Genomic DNA, 15,832 nt, shown 5'->3' with positions numbered 1-15,832 from the left:
TGCCCCTGCTCTGCACACGCTCTGCATCTCTCTCTCTCTCTCATTCAGCTCAGCTCAGCTCCGACAATGAACTGTTCCATTTATACAATTATTTTCACATAGCTATGAGAAGCGTTATACATGGACGCGCTTGCGGTTTCCGTACTGTAGAAGCAGTAGCATTTACAAATAACAGCGTATCTAAAAGTATGAGACAACAACAATCAAAAAACATACCATTAAGAGCCGTGCTTGCACAGGTTCTGCGTGATCCTCTTCACTAATATCCTCTGCGTCTCAATCGGGCTCAAACTGGTAAGCAATATAGACAACGCCATTGTTTACAATACAACCGGAGCACATGCCACTGAGGTGAGGGGCGTGACATTCAGATGCGCACTAGAGGCGGTTTAACGAATCACAACACGCTGGGCCAGCTAACCAATCTGAGCCCATCACGTTTTTCTGAGGGAGGGGCTTCATAAAAGCAGGAAATGATCAGCGTGTTTATGGGAGAAGGGACAGAGTGGTGTAGAATAAAGGTAAATTATGTGAAAAATAATGCGTTTTTTTTTTTTAAACGAAGCATTAACACATGTTAGACTGCACCCCATAAACACGATCAAGCCTAGAAAAAAAAACTGTAAATCACCCCTTTAAATTCCCTTTATATGGTTTATATAGAGTAATAAAGAAAATGGAGAGAAAGGGTACAATGCATGTGACCTTCAAACTAGATTCTGCAGTACAGATGAACCTGGTATGTTTGAAAGTGTATGTTATTGAGGTTTTTTTGAAGTGCTCTTTTTTCAGCATATATTTATGTTGTATTCTTGTTACACTGAAGTTTGCATTTTGTTTATGTCACATTGAAAAAATATATATTAATTTAGTAAAATATCTACACATCCTGAATAATAAAATAAATTGACTTTGCATAAGCTTTGCAAAAAATATGAGCATAAAAATATTATATTATATAAAATATTATTGTAATATTATAATACTATTGTCATTTTCATACAATATATCTTGAATTAAGAATTTTTTTAAGCATAAAGTTTACAATTTAGTAAGATTTATGCTTAGGCAATATGGTAAATAAAGTTTTAACATCTGATGAATTATTTATTTATTTTGCGCTTTTTTATGTTTTACAGTGTAGTGTTACATTTCCAATAAATTAAACTAATTCTCTCTCTTTCTCTGTCTTAGCTGCAGGAGTACTACAAGAAGCAACAGGAGCAGCTGCACCTCCAGCTCCTTACCCAGCAACAGCAAGCAGGGAAGCAGGCCAAAGAGGTGAGATACTGCCCCCTCCCTCTGTAGTGCACTTCACAGTGTACTTCACCCTCATAGCACCCTAGATGAGCATCCTCAAGTTTGCTGACACATGATTTGTCACACAGCAGAGGCCAGTTCCTCTTGAAAGCCAGAAACCAGCTCTTTGAAAATAACCGTTCTCATATGTGAGATGATTGTATGACGGATTTTGTGCTGCACTGAATGGCACAGACCTTATAAAGACTCTGAGCATTACATGAAATCCTCAGTAGGAAAATAGATGCGTGCCATGTTTTTTTCCCTCCTCTCTCAAGCACTCAATTGCATTTTGTGTATTAAACGATTAAAAAATGCGGATTAAGACGTTTGGGGAATATGGATTTTCATTTCTTTGCCGTTGACCAAAGTCATGCTCCAATCCTTGCCATGGGCTTCCCCGCTAATACTCTTTAAGCATTAATTTACAAGTCGCCGCTTGCTAAACCTAGGGGAAAATCCCTATTACAACCCACTATGGTGGAGCTGACGATTTTCTTTAATTGTCAATTAATGCACTGGAGGGGGAGAAGGACCTGATCTGGGTAATGAAGGTGAGGGGGAATCATGTTGGATCACTGAGGATAAGACTGCAGCACAACAAAGGCAAGGGCGCAATCGCTTGCCTGCGCACTGCGGGAGAGGAGATCTGCGCTAATCTGGCGGTCAAATGAATTCCAAACTTATGCGGCCTGTTTTTCAGTGGCATGAGATATATACAACTTAATCAATCAAGGAGTTTTCATGAGGGCTTAATGAACAGACAGATTAGCACCAGTGTTGGGCAGTAACGCATTACTTAGTAACGCATTACTGTAATTTGATTACTTTTTAGTAACGTAGTAATTTAATGCGTTATAATTTTCAAAATAGTAATTAGAGTATAGTTACAAGCCGAGGTCTCTATACGTTACTGCCGTGTTACATTGCTGGCAGAATGGAGTGATTTCTAATCTAGATTGTAAAAAGGATGTAGCTCATGCACTGTCGTGTCAAGTGACAGTGGATTAGAGACCTGCTCTCCCGAGAGACCCGATGCAACAGTGCGGCGCAGGACAAGACTTGATTGCACAATAGATTATAAATGCAGCGCTCTTTGCTGGCATTCTGCCATGCCAAACCATAGTAACGTAAAAAAGTAACGTAACTAGTAATGTAACTAATTACTAATTACTTTTGAAATAAAGTAATCAGAACAGTAACGTGATTACTTTTAAAAGGAGTAATCAGTAATTTAATTACATTTTCAGAGTAACTTGCCCAACACTGATTAGCACAGAGATTAGCACATAGCTGCTAGCACTGTTGCTAGCAACATGCAGGTTACAGTAGCTTGTGAAGGTGAAAGGAAAATAGGGGATTGTGTTTGCATCCCTCCGAAAACAACATCTTAAACCAGCCTAAGAAAGTTGGTTTAGGATAGTCTAGTTAGTCTCCCAGCTTTCCCACTGGTCAGTCAGACGGTTTTGCAGCCTGTCTATCTAAAAAAGCCCCAAGTAGCAGAGATTAACACATAGCTGCTACTAGCACAGTTACTAAAAAGATAGCCTGTGAAGCCTTGCTAGCTTCCCAGCCTCCACAAACAGGTGTTAAATTGGTCTAGCTTGTCTCCTAACCTTTCTAAACTGGTGTTAAAATGGTTTGACTGGTCAGTGAGATGTGTTTACAAATCTGAAAAGAGCCTGAAACCATCAGAATAGCAGAGATTAGCACATAGCTGCTAGCACAGTTACTAGCAAGATGCAGGGTATAGTAGCCTGTGTAGATGAAAAGAGGGCAAGTGGACTGTGGGATTGAGGTTAGCCCTGCTTAACAAATGTTCAAATGAGTCTCGGCTGGTTTATTAATAATTTATTTAATAATTTATGCATTTAGCAGACGCTTTTATCCAAAGCGACTTACAGTGCATTCAGGCTATACATTTTTTACCAGTATGTGTGTTCCTTGGGAATCGAACCCACGACCTTATGTGCTGCTAACGCAATGCTCTACCACTGAGCCACAGGAACAATAATTAACTAAGCCTGACTTAGATGGTTTTTAGCAGGCTTACAGTAACTAGTCTCTCAGCTGGCATTCCATCTGAAAACTGCCCAAAAATCCAGCAAAACAGAAAACAGACCCCAGCACTAATCATGTTAGGAGACTAGCTAGTTATCTTCAACTGGTTTAAATGAAAGAATCATCTACAGTCCATTTGTATTATGGTCTCTGCAACTCCACTGCAAAAATCAAATAGGTCAATTCACATCTATCTGAGTTGTGTAGGGTTGAGTGTGGTTTGCTGTCCTCTGTATTTGTGACTGAGAGGATCAAAATATGAATGAGCTCTTGACTTCATAGCAGGTGAGTGACTGAGGCGAGTGGTGAGTGAGGGTGGATGCTATAGGCCATGGAGGACAGGGATTAAGACCTGTTAGATATGCCCCAGACAGCATTGTGACTGATAGAGCACGAGGTGCCTGAAACACACGTACACAGAGTGGCACACACACACTCCAGCAAATGAGACCAGTATCCTGACATTTTCCACAGATAGTCAAGGAAAGTGACAGAGACCATGGGAAAAAAAAGAAAAAGATTGAAAAGTGAGAGGGAGGGGAAAGGTATAAAAAAGCATGACTAACCTTATTCAAGGCCTCAGGATTTTTTCAGACATTTTCCCTTATTAAATATTGGAGCTAGGGAGATGGTGTGAGTGGAAGGAGAGCAGGGAAATTAAATTGGGAGAGCAGTGGTCAGCTCCTCTTCCCCATGGATCAGCTCACGTTTGTTCTGGGCCTCTTTAGTCGGCCTGACATATGGCCCTATTCAAGTATGCTAACATGCTTGGCCGACACGTATGCGTTACTGTCTCTGTGAGAAACTGAAGTCCTCCTTTCTGCTGCCCCACTGCACAATTATATTAGGTTGGAAGTCTACTGTACCCTCACCTGTAGCTTCTTTGCTTAAAGATGTTTGCTTCAAGATTAATATTAAAAGTGTTTATTTTTTTATTATTTTACTTTTTTATATTATTAATATTTTATATAGTGTTGCATGATGGAAATTAAAATGAAATTATTCATGTTAAAAGGGTACATTTTTATTTTATTTCTTTTTTTAAATTGTGTTTTATTTTCTTATTTTGTTCTATTTCTTATTTTATTTTATTTATTAAATAAATACATTTTCTCATACTTATACTGTAGAGTACATTTTAGGTTTTATCATACAATTCTAGTTATGGAGATAACTGATAAATGGATGCTGTCTGGAGTATCAGTGCAAGGAAAATCGGATATAAGCATATTATATTAGGCCATCTTAAAAGTTTCATCTGTGTGAGTGTGTGTTTACACATGTGTTGTCTACCATGTATTGGTGTTCTCCTGGGGACGAGTGCACTGACAGCACTGGACTAACAGTTAAGCAATCAGGCGTGAGGAGAGGAAAGAAGATAGCATCACAAGTATGTGTGGTGTTTCTCATCCCTCTTGTCCTCTTTTAAGGCCCTTCATCCTCTGAAACCTCCCTTTTCTTTGTTCTGCCATGCTGTTGGTCCACCTAGCACAGAAAACTGCCCCCTGAAGCCATGAAGCTAACTGCATCTTTGGCCCGTACTACCACCTCCTCAATTTTGTCATCAATATATTAAATTTTCCTTTCATTCGTCATTATTAGCATAAAGTTTCAACGATCATGGCAAGTGGCCTGTTCATATAATCTGTGATTGAAATTGGAAACTCTAACTCTCAGGACTTTGTTTTTGTAAAGCAGTTGAAGATGGAGAGATGACACGTTATGCTCTCTCTCAGTAAAAGAGGCTTTAATTGCCACCCATATCACTGCCAGTCAGCACAAACAGGTTGAGAGGTGAGATAGAGAGAAAGAAGAAAGGGAGAGATGGTTGCCACACACATTTTTGCATCATCAATCCCAACTTTTGCTCTTTTTCTGTTTTTTATTGTTTCAGCCGCTCTTTCTCAAGAATGTTTTTAACTTAATTATGCTACCATTTATAAATACTTGTAAATATTTCATTAAGTGGTGAAAATATTGAAAAAATAATTAAATATAGTTAAAAATGTATTCTTTTACGTAATGTTTATGTGTGGGATGTGTTTTTATTAGGGGCCAAGCACAGAAGGCACCTATTGTATCTGTTAGCGTTCATATTATTATTATTATTAGGGGCCAAGCGCAGAAGGTGTGTATGCACTTATTATATCCATTGGCATTCTAATTATTATTCTTCTGCTTCCACTCTGGGAGCCAATAGAACCGCTTGCGGGAAAGTTATGAAATTTGGCACACAGATAGAGGACAGTCTCAACATTGACCATAGAAAGTTTGCAATATGCAATATTTTATGAATGCATTGGTGTACCATTACGAAACTTGGTATGTGTCATCGGCACCATGCCCCGAAGTTTCTCAAAAGGTTTCAAGACAGAAAAATTTATGATGAAATTTAAAAAAAATGCTAATAGTTTTTGATTGATTTAGCCTATTGCCATGAGACTGGTCTTAATAGATTCCTTGGGTCACGCCAAGAACATATGTAAGAACATATGTGCGCTAGTGGCTGCGGTCTTTAGCCTCCTTGTTAGTGCGTCTTCCTCCCACGCCAGAGACCCAGGTTCGAGACCCACTCGGAGCAGGCGAAAGGGACACGTGACACATAGATACCAATATTGCCATTGTAGGCCAAGCTTCCTGTCCGCCATTTTCATTTTGTTTGAAAACCTACATTTTCTAACTCCTCCTAGACCGTTGGTCCGATTTTCACCAAATTCTAATCAGATCATGTTCAGACCATGCTGGCAAAAAGTTAGGGATTTCTTGCAGCTATATTTTTTTATTAGAGACACTATTTTTTTATTTTTATTAGAGTATTGTGCTGTTAGCTTAGCAGCATGCTAATGTCAGACTATTTAAATCAGTTGTGAGTTGAATCTCTTGTGCAAAGCACTATTTGAGTTGCTGCCTATCCCAATTTTACATTTATGAGGATTCATGATTGTTAGGATACTGCCTTTGAAGATAGTTGCTTATGTAGGTAGTAGAGAACAAAGCCGCTCACTAGGTTTTGGAAAGGGCTTGTGTTTTCTCTCTTCTCTGTTGATGTTGACCCATGTGGCCCTTTCCCATGGGGCCATGTGCCCCAGGCAGAGGCCTCAACACTTCTCTGACAGTGAGATTAAGAAACTACCTTTAATTCTTTTTCTTTTTTTATTTTCCTTCCCTCCTTCAACATTTTTTCTCTCTCCCCTCCACTTTTTTTCGTGCCGTTATCTTAAAGAAGATAAGACCCATCTCTCATTAGGGGAACATCAAAAAGCTTGTTGCTGGAAACAGTGGTTCGACACAGGCCAGTTCAGGAAGGAGGACATTTATCACCACGACACCAACTGACCTTATCGGCACATGCCATGTATTCCATAGTACTCACCCTTACCCTTACACATACAAACACACACACAGAACTCTCCACCTCTCTGCTCTAAAAATGAGTGTGTACTGGTTGCTTTATTGTTTTAAAGGTGATATGTATCATGTATACTTTCAAAAAGGTTTCTAAAGCACTACTCGTCTTCCATTTTTTGGACCAGTTTTGGTGCACTGAGGCTGCATTTATTTAATCAAAAATACAGTTAAAACAGTAATATTTTGAAAAATTATTACAATTTAAAATAATTGTTTTCTATGTTAATATATTTTAAAGTGTCATTTTTTCTTGTGATGCAAAGATGAATTTTCAGCAGCCATTACTCCAGTTTTAAGTGTCAGGTGATCCTTCAGAAATATGCTTATTTGGTGGTCAGGAAATGTTTATTTTTATCAAATTTGAAAACAGTTGTGTTGCTTAATATATATAAAGTACTTTTGTCCTACTTAATATATATTAAGTATACTTTCGTCCTGGCCCAGACTCCCAAAATGCCATTGGTTGAGTTAATGTTGCCATGCAGTGTCACTTTAAACATCATAAATTATATGCATTACCTTTAAATCGATCTTTTCCAGCCTTTTTCGTCACCTTGGTCCTTTTTTTCTGTTCCTGCACCTCTGGCAAAGATCTGATGGGTTTTTCTGACTCATGTCATGTTTTTATACAAGTTTAGGACAAGTCTTGAAGTACACTATGTTTATGTTCATAGCTGACATAGCTCATTTTTAATCTCTTTGTTAAACATCACCAGAAGTCGGCTGGAACAAAAATATATCTCTTGATAGCTGAATAATGACTGTCTGCACACATTGAGACCTGTTTATTAAACAGAGAAAGAAGGTTTTGGAATCACGCTTCTCAAGTTTCACAAAGCACATTTCATGCATAGTGGAAAAAATACTAAGCCTTATCGTAAAATGATAAACATCTGATGTCATATAATCTGGAACTGTTCTTAACATTGTGCACAGATGTTATTAGTCACTGTTTATTGCCATGTTAATTGCACGCCAACCACATGCTAACAGATTGCTACACGCAGGAATGAACAAGCATGTTTGCGAGCGTGTCTTTGGTGTCGGTCGGTCCTAGACCACATGGAACTCCCAGATTAATGCTTCATCTCTTAATACACGAGGCTTCACAATGCACTTCGACACTTTGAACTGCAACATTTCTCAGCATTTCTCAGCATTTTGTTGTCTGCTTGTTGTCTACCACCACAGGAAGTGTTTTAGTGATTGGAGGAGAAAATATCTCTATTCCAGGATATGTCCTATCTAAACATGTCCTGGACAAGGTTGAAGGCTTATAAAAGCCAATTAATGTCTCATCTTTCCCATCCTCTCCATCCTGCAGCTCTACAAGTCTCTTCCTCTCACTTTACCCAGTCATTTGTTTTGTTGTGTAACATGCTTCTCTCTCTCTCTCATTCTCAGCAGCAGCAGTTGGGGAATAAACAGCTGGCTTTCCAGCAGCAGCTGATCCAGATGCAACATCTACAGCAGCAACACATTCTGAATCTACAAAGACAGGGCCTGGTGAACCTACAGCCGGGACAAGGAGCAGTACCCATTCAGAGCCTGCAGCAAGGTACACATACCAATGCAGACACACACAATATGCATACTTATCTGGCAAACAAGGCTCAGGATTGACAGTTTTCCTGCAAATGAGTAAGATGTCTGAATACTCAGTGTTTGTGAGACAGTACCTGATATACTGCATCACTGAGTTTTAGTAGACGCTTTGCTATCCTGTGAGGCTACAGGTGCTGCCCAGTGTGATTTTGGTATTATTTCTATACTATAATACTTTTTTTTTTTTAATATTTTTTATTAGCTTTATTTTTATTTTTGTATTTTTCATTTTAATTTTTGTTTAGTTTTTAGTCATTTTTATGTGCTTTTTTTTTCAGTTTTAGTTCAGTTGTATTTCCAGTTAGTAATTTTAGTGCTTCTTTTTAAACTAAGTTGTTCACCTAATATTTATTTATTTTTATTTTATCTCATCCTTGCATCTATTGACATGTTTTTAATAGTTTTAGTTCTCAACACTGCATAAAATAATAAGACTTGTTTTCATAGTTTCTTTAATATGAGTGTATTTTGTATGTCTGCACTGGCAGATTTTTAACTTGTTTTTTATCTAGTTTATACTTGAAAAAATTGGGAAATGTACTTGTTTAATTAGACAGAATACAATTATGTTTAAGATAAAAACAAGTATTTTATTTTATTTTAAAGACTTTTTAAACATTTACTGTGAAAGGAAGGGAATTTGGCTGAATTTAGGATTTTTATAAGACAATTGTATTGCAAATAAGTAATGTATATCTTTAAAGGTGCAAAACTCTTCCCCAGCTCTATTAGCTGGTCAATATTGACCACAAACATGTGACTCCGTCTAGCCCCAGGGTGAGGTGCTACAACCGCAGACCTCTCAACCCGGTGGTCTGTCTCTTTCACAGCTCTCCTCTTGTCCTCAACAGCCAGAAAAACACCACAGAGTGTCTGATTCGCTCCTTTCGTGATGCCTATTAAAGGAAAGTGGAGCTCTGGAGGAAATGCAGCGTGCTAAATAAATGCAGCATCTGTGTTCATACCCGTAGCCCAGGACCAGATGGCGGTCTCAGGCTGAAGCCAGACCTGTGTTCGCCGCCCACTTTTTCTTCCTTAGTCAGCCCTAACCACACACACTCTCGTGCACGATCTCAGATTGCCCCGCTACTACACGCGCAAAGTTGAATGCTAATAAAGCTGGCTGTAAAATGAATCCCTTATTCGTCTTCCTTCAAAATTTGGCAATGAGCTATCATCTCAATCTATTAGAGCGGGATGGAGCCCCCCGGAGACTAACTACAGCCATGTCCATAGAGCCATATGTGAAGCTTGTTAACTTAATCAGCTCATAAAGAGATAAAAGCAAAGCTTGATTGTTGGTTTTGTGGAAGGCAGTCATTTGGATAATAGGTAAAATATGCCACAAAATTCACCAGACTTTGTGCGCAGGCTAGGAGGGGGCTTATGTGTGTGCGTCCTTGAGTTTTACACACTCCAGATACACTTATCCTACAGAAGGAAATGGAGGTTTTGGATAATTTTTGAATGTATTTTTTCATTTTTCCTTGTTTTGTCAAAGGGCCCTACCAGAAATGGATCTTGACTGCAACCTGGCCACTGTCCGCCAAAATTAGGCACATCAACTTTTACAGATTCCACAGCGGTCGTAACATTACAAGAGCTTCAACAGGGCAGTACAAACAGGGAGCCGACTCAAGTTTCCATGCCAAAGTCCCTGCCACTCTTGCCGATAGGGCCTCCAAAATTATCCCAGTCTTTTATGAGCTTGACTCTCATTCTCACCCATTGCTCTTGACATCTCTGATTATTTCAGTCTTAAGAAAACATAGACTCAAGATCCAGAATCCTGAGTGGGCCTACCACACACACACACACATGCACACGGCTGCTTTTAGAAAAGTAGTCTGGTGGAAAAAAAAGAGAGGGAGAGTGCAAGGAGCAAACCAGAGGAAAGTTCGCAGATTGATGAAAAAAAATTTTCACGACAGCTGTAAACTTTCGACTTTGGCATCTTTCTGGCGTAGACCCTCGCACCCACCCCCCATTGCTTATGTCATTGTTTCAAGGGGTCTGATGAACAATAAACTCTGGGCTCTTGGAATCCCTTCAACAAATCCTGCAACAAAGCAGAAACACGGAATTTCCCCACAATCCCTCTCTGAAAAGAAGCCCTCCATTATGACTGGCCAGCCAACCATGTGCATTCTTCTGGCTAGTCATGCTTGGCCGTAGCTGCCACTGAAAAGGATTTGTTCTCTGATCCATGGGTGGCGCCAACCGTTGTTGTTGATGTTTTCGTGTTTGTTTGGCGTGTCCAACCTATTCTCTCAGAATGGCTTGAGTTTCAAACCCAAGTGACTTTTGTTTCTTTGTAATACTCACTTAACAGTTACAGTAAGTAATTTTAATTCCTGTCCAAAGGGCGCAACAAGATCTGTCGGACTCAGCTTAATGCTTTGTGATCACCATGCCAAACTTTTCATGATAAATGACATGATAAACCAAAGGGGAATTTGTTATGTTGCCTTGTGAGCAGTCTCATTGGCCATCTACTTATGAATATTAATAACTTTTAGATGGTAATCAGAAAGTGTAATGTAGTCCGAGCTGCGGTGAAACAGTAGCATAAATGCTTACGTTTTATATATTACCATTCAAACGTTTAGTGTCAGTAATATTTTAAAGAATTTCCTATTTTACAATTGCATACATTACATACAAATTACATGCATTGCAATTAACATAGTTTTGTTCAGAAGGATGCATTCAGTTGATCAAAAATAACAGGTAACAAAATGACAACAAAACTTTGCTATTTCAAATAAACACTTCTTGTAAACTTTCTTCAAAAAATTTAGAAAAACAAATATTTTCTGAGCACCAAATCAGCATATTAGAAAATTCAGCTTTGCCATCACAGGAATAAACTACATTTTAAAATATATTAAAATAGAAAACAGTTATTTTAGCTTGTCATAATATTTCAAAATATTGCTGTTTTTACTGTATTTTCAAGTGCACTTGATGCAAGTGGTGCAGAAATTACACACTTCTTTACATTTAAAGATGAGGTGTTTAACCTATGCTGCATCAAGAAGAAATTCAAAAATAATGTCTGTTTCCAAGCAGGTTTCCCTAACACTCGCCTGCCATTGGTCAAGTAAACAGGTAACCCCGTCCCAAACTCACACCATTGGTTGAGTCAGTGTTGCTATGCTAAGCTACTCATACTAACAGAGTAATGTTTTGAAAACACCACATTGTTTATACATGTCAGAGAAATCGACCTAACAATGGTTTACTCATAGTCTCTGAACATTAAGTAAAGTTTTAACGTCATGACACATCAGCTTCAATAAACCGAATACTAAATGCTAAATATTGCACAATTTCAGGAACACACACTTGTATGTAAAGCTAAGATTGGCTTCAATGTTTTGTGTGTGTGTGTGTGTGTGTGTGTGTGTGTGTGTGTGAGAAATAGAGACTGTGTGGCCAACCACAGGGGAAACGCCTCACCTGGCTCTGTGTGTGTGCGACTGTGTGTGTGTTTGGAAGAAAATGAGATACAAAAACACTTCACTGTAGGTAAACCGCTCCATCTCCACCCTGTGTCCTCCCTTCCACTTCCTATGTTCTGGCTGCTCTTTCACAAAAGTAGAAACTCGCAGAAATCACCTCCCTTCCCCTGTCCACGGCAACAGTGCCATGCCACCGGGCTGGCTCTGTTATTTGCAGGGTTAAAATACATCCATGTCTCTTTAGTGCTCTGTCAGGTTGTCCTGTGACTAGTGAACAACAGCCTGTAGCTGCAAGTGTGGCCATACATCATTTCCCTGGCCCCAGGCCTGCTGGGAAGAGAGGGAGGAGGGGGGATGAAGAGAGCCAGGCCAGGCGAGGAGTTTTGTTTTGGCGGGGTCCGGGACAAGAATGCGGACGGACCAGACATAATATTTAGATTGCTATTAAGTCTTTGCCATGTGAGATAGCATAGCAGGCTGTGGCTTTTCAGGAACAGTGTGCGCCAGACGAGCTTGGGCGGGCCCCCTTCTTCTCCTCTTTTTTTACACCCTCAAATCTCCCTCCCAAACTTGACCCCCTCTGCCTTTCCAAGAGAAAAAACAATCCCGAATTCAGCAAGTTTGAGGGGGAAAAAAATGCCAAGAGAGCATCTCACCAAGATTAATTCACCCAGTGAGCTGCAGTGCCGGTCGGGACAGTGATAATTACAAATGGAGGTAGCGAGGGGGATTTCTAGAGATGTTGAAAGATAACAAAACGCGCTGAAATTAGCCATTTGCTTCCTCCAATTTGGATGGGTCCCTCCTTCTGCTGTCATGCAGAGGGGCATGCCCCCCTCCCGTAGTGAAGTGTGGCACGTTGTGCGCCTGGTGTTTTATGGCTTGCCACAATAATGTCAGAGCACTGCCAGGCTTTGTGATCTCTGGGGCAGGATGCACTGCCAGCTGGCCACCATTCAAGATGCGGTGAGGTGGAAGGGGGGCTTTGGAGGTGTGATAAGGAGAGACACAGGTTTGGATGCTTTCCGAAGGAGCTCTCGTCATTCAACGCTGGGCTTATAGTCTTTAGCACAACAAAGATAAGAAAAACTAATAAACATACTGAAAAACTCTCTGCCTAGAAAAGGTTTCATCATATGGCACCTGTTGTTGACCCAGGGCTTTTAAAGCACCTTTTGTGTTTTTGTGTTTCAATGGAGATTGTGGATTATAGCACTTATAGTTTACTAAAGGTGGTAGTTTTCGCTTTTCTGTCTAAGGACTTTATGATTTATGGTAATAAATAATGATTTATAGTCTGTAGTAATATCTTGCTTGCTTTCTGTCCATCACAGCCATGTGTCCCACTGACCTGCAGCAGTTGTGGAAGGATGTGGCCTGTGTTCAGAGCACAGAGGAGGCCATGAAACACGAGGGCCTCGATCTGACCACCAATAGCTCCAACACTACCTCATATTCAGCCTCCAAGGTCTCACCTCAGATCCCCCATCATCCTTTGCCAAATGGACAGAACTCTGTGCACACTCCAAAGAGAGACAGGTCAGTGGAAAATGCACAGGCATACCTCATAGTCCACCTGATGATTTTTTTTATAGTGTGTCAATGGTATGATTAATCAAAAATATGAAAGTAAAAAACGAGTAAATAATAATAGCAAAAGTGAGAAATAAGATTATATATATATTATATGTATATGTGTGTGTGTGTGTGTGTGTGTGTGTGTGTGTGTTTGTGTGTGTGTGTGTGTGTGCGTGCGTGAAAGTAAAAACAAGTAATACTAATTGCAAAAGTGAGAAATAAGTATATAAATGTAAATATAATTTTTTGCAAAATTTAGTTTCGTGGTTAGTAATAAATATTTACATTTTATCAAATCATCTGCAATTGCCAGGTAGATAGTAAAATCTTGAAACTGACTGCAACTGCAAACAATAAGTAACAACTGACACTATTGAAAGTAAGCAAACAAGTGCTATAGCTATGCTAATGTATTTTTGTCTTGAGCATTCAGAGTGCAACTGCTACATGAAAGATTTCATAAATAGATATTTTTGTCACACATATTTCAAGGTTTCTGCTGTCAGGTGCTGTTGATGAGCTGATGTAAAATGTCTGGGTTCATTTGATATTGGTTGCTCGTGTGAGTTCCTCAGAACATAGCATGCCTTCAGCATGACTGACGCCCCTGTGCCAGTTTAGCGTGTGTATGTGTGTGTGTGTGTGCGTGTGAAGTTGGTGAAAGGGTTCTGCGATAATTTAGCTGAAAGGTGAGCAGCTGTGTGAGAGCAAATTGGTCCTACTGTGGTGTACTCATACATTCTTTCCATTTTTAAGAGCAAGACTCTTTGAGTGGATCTCGTCCTTCACCAAGGAGTCCAGTGATGAGCATCTCACGCCTTATTCCAAAGGCTCTCACCTGCAGAGCACTCAGTGAGTAACACACGCACATATGTATATACACACAGGGTTACCTATCCATCTAAATGTGGACGTAACTTAGACTGCTATTGTTCTTATATAAGGGTAGTTTATCAAACCTACACAGAGCCGGCCCACCCTATACATACACACAAAGACACACTTACAATATGTGCATTGTGCAAATTAATTTAAAAAAATGTATATATAATATAAAAATTGACTGACTAATAAATGTTACATTAGCATAGCTATAGCACTTGTTTGTTTGCTTACTATACTGTCAGTTGTAAATTATTAGCTATTTATTATTAGCTGTTTGTAGTTGCAACCAGTGTCCAGATTTTACTATCTGCCTACCAACTGCAGATGATTTGAAAAAAATTTAATATTTATTTCTCACCATGAATCTAAAATTTGCATGTCATTTTAAACCTTTTTGAACATTTAATAATTTGTTTGTTTTTATTTAGTTAGTTTATTTAGCATTTTTTTTATTTATATAGTTTATGTATGTATAGTGTGCATAACTATATAAATAAAAGCTCCAGCAAAAACGCTTTTAATCAACATTTCTGTTTTTTAATCAAGTTTTTAATCAAACTTTTGAGATTCACTTATATGGTGCTGCAGTGTGTCGTTTGCAGCAGTTCTGTGGATCTTTTTATGTAATATGGCCATTTTTACACTGGTGGGGCCTCAAAACTACAGCTAAATAAACCCACACACACCAGCAGCACTAACACACACCCCACCCTTTCATGCTACGCGGACATGGCTAAACAGAAAGAAAAGTGCGCTATCCATCATGTTTTCTTCTAACACTGCTCTCCCTGACTTGGCCTAACACATTTACACACAAACACACACACGTAACTCAAAAGGGAAGAAAAACTGTGCGGTGAAGCTAATACATGGCACATGTGGACAGTGTGGTTGCCAGTAGTTTGTAATGTCTAGCGCTCAAGCAGCTTCTGAATTGCGTGGGCCGTCCACTGCCAGCACATCTGATGAAGAGGAGGAGGGATCATGTGTGTGCATGCCGCATCAGAAGGGCCTCATCTGCTAGCAAGCTGCTTTATATTATATATATATATAAATAAATAACGGTTTCCACAAAAATATTAAGCAGTGCTGAACTGTTTTCAGCATGGATAATAATAAGACATTTTGTGAGCACCAAATTGGCATCAGCTCAACCCACGAGGAACACACGGCCTCCCACCCACTCTACGGACACGGCGAGTGCAAGTGGCCTGGCTGCGAAGCGCTCTGCGAGGACATGGGCCAGTTCATCAAGTGAGTGACATCTGTCCATCAAATCCACTTCATTTCTAAGATCATGTGACATCAGCAAGAGTTCAGATGTTTTAAAGATGAGGTGTGTGATTTCTGTGTTAGCAAACAATTTTTTTCCCTAAACTCTCCTACCACTTATGTCAAGGTTTAGTGTGATGTAATCATTTATAGTTCGACTAACCAGATCTTTTTTGTCTCTTTCAGCTCAACCCACGAGGAACACACGGCCTCCCACCCACTCTACGGACACGGCGAGTGCAAGTGGCCTGGCTGCGAAG

The 15,832-nt window shown here is 39.5% G+C and overlaps 1 protein-coding gene across 4 annotated transcripts in view; it reads left to right on the top strand.

Annotated features, from left to right (window-relative positions):
• Window positions 1–15,832, top strand: part of LOC107675840 (forkhead box protein P4-like) — a 143,996-nt gene that overhangs the window by 97,896 nt on the left and 30,268 nt on the right. For 3 of the 4 annotated variants that reach the window (XM_016470317.1, XM_016470314.1, XM_016470315.1), the window contains exons 5-9: window positions 1,195–1,281; window positions 8,173–8,326; window positions 13,172–13,376; window positions 14,172–14,267; window positions 15,450–15,554. In XM_016470317.1, coding sequence (XP_016325803.1) covers window positions 1,195–1,281; window positions 8,173–8,326; window positions 13,172–13,376; window positions 14,172–14,267; window positions 15,450–15,554 — 647 coding nt within the window. The remainder of the gene's footprint in view (window positions 1–1,194; window positions 1,282–8,172; window positions 8,327–13,171; window positions 13,377–14,171; window positions 14,268–15,449; window positions 15,555–15,832) is intronic. The other variant, XM_016470316.1, reaches the window with a different exon arrangement.

The sequence above is a fragment of the Sinocyclocheilus anshuiensis genome, unplaced genomic scaffold, assembly GCF_001515605.1.
Source record: "Sinocyclocheilus anshuiensis isolate Anshui unplaced genomic scaffold, SAMN03320099.WGS_v1.1 scaffold1640, whole genome shotgun sequence".
Lineage (NCBI taxonomy): Eukaryota > Metazoa > Chordata > Actinopteri > Cypriniformes > Cyprinidae > Sinocyclocheilus > Sinocyclocheilus anshuiensis.
Note: the sequence above shows the minus strand (reverse complement) of the source record. Positions and strands in the feature narration are given on the sequence as shown.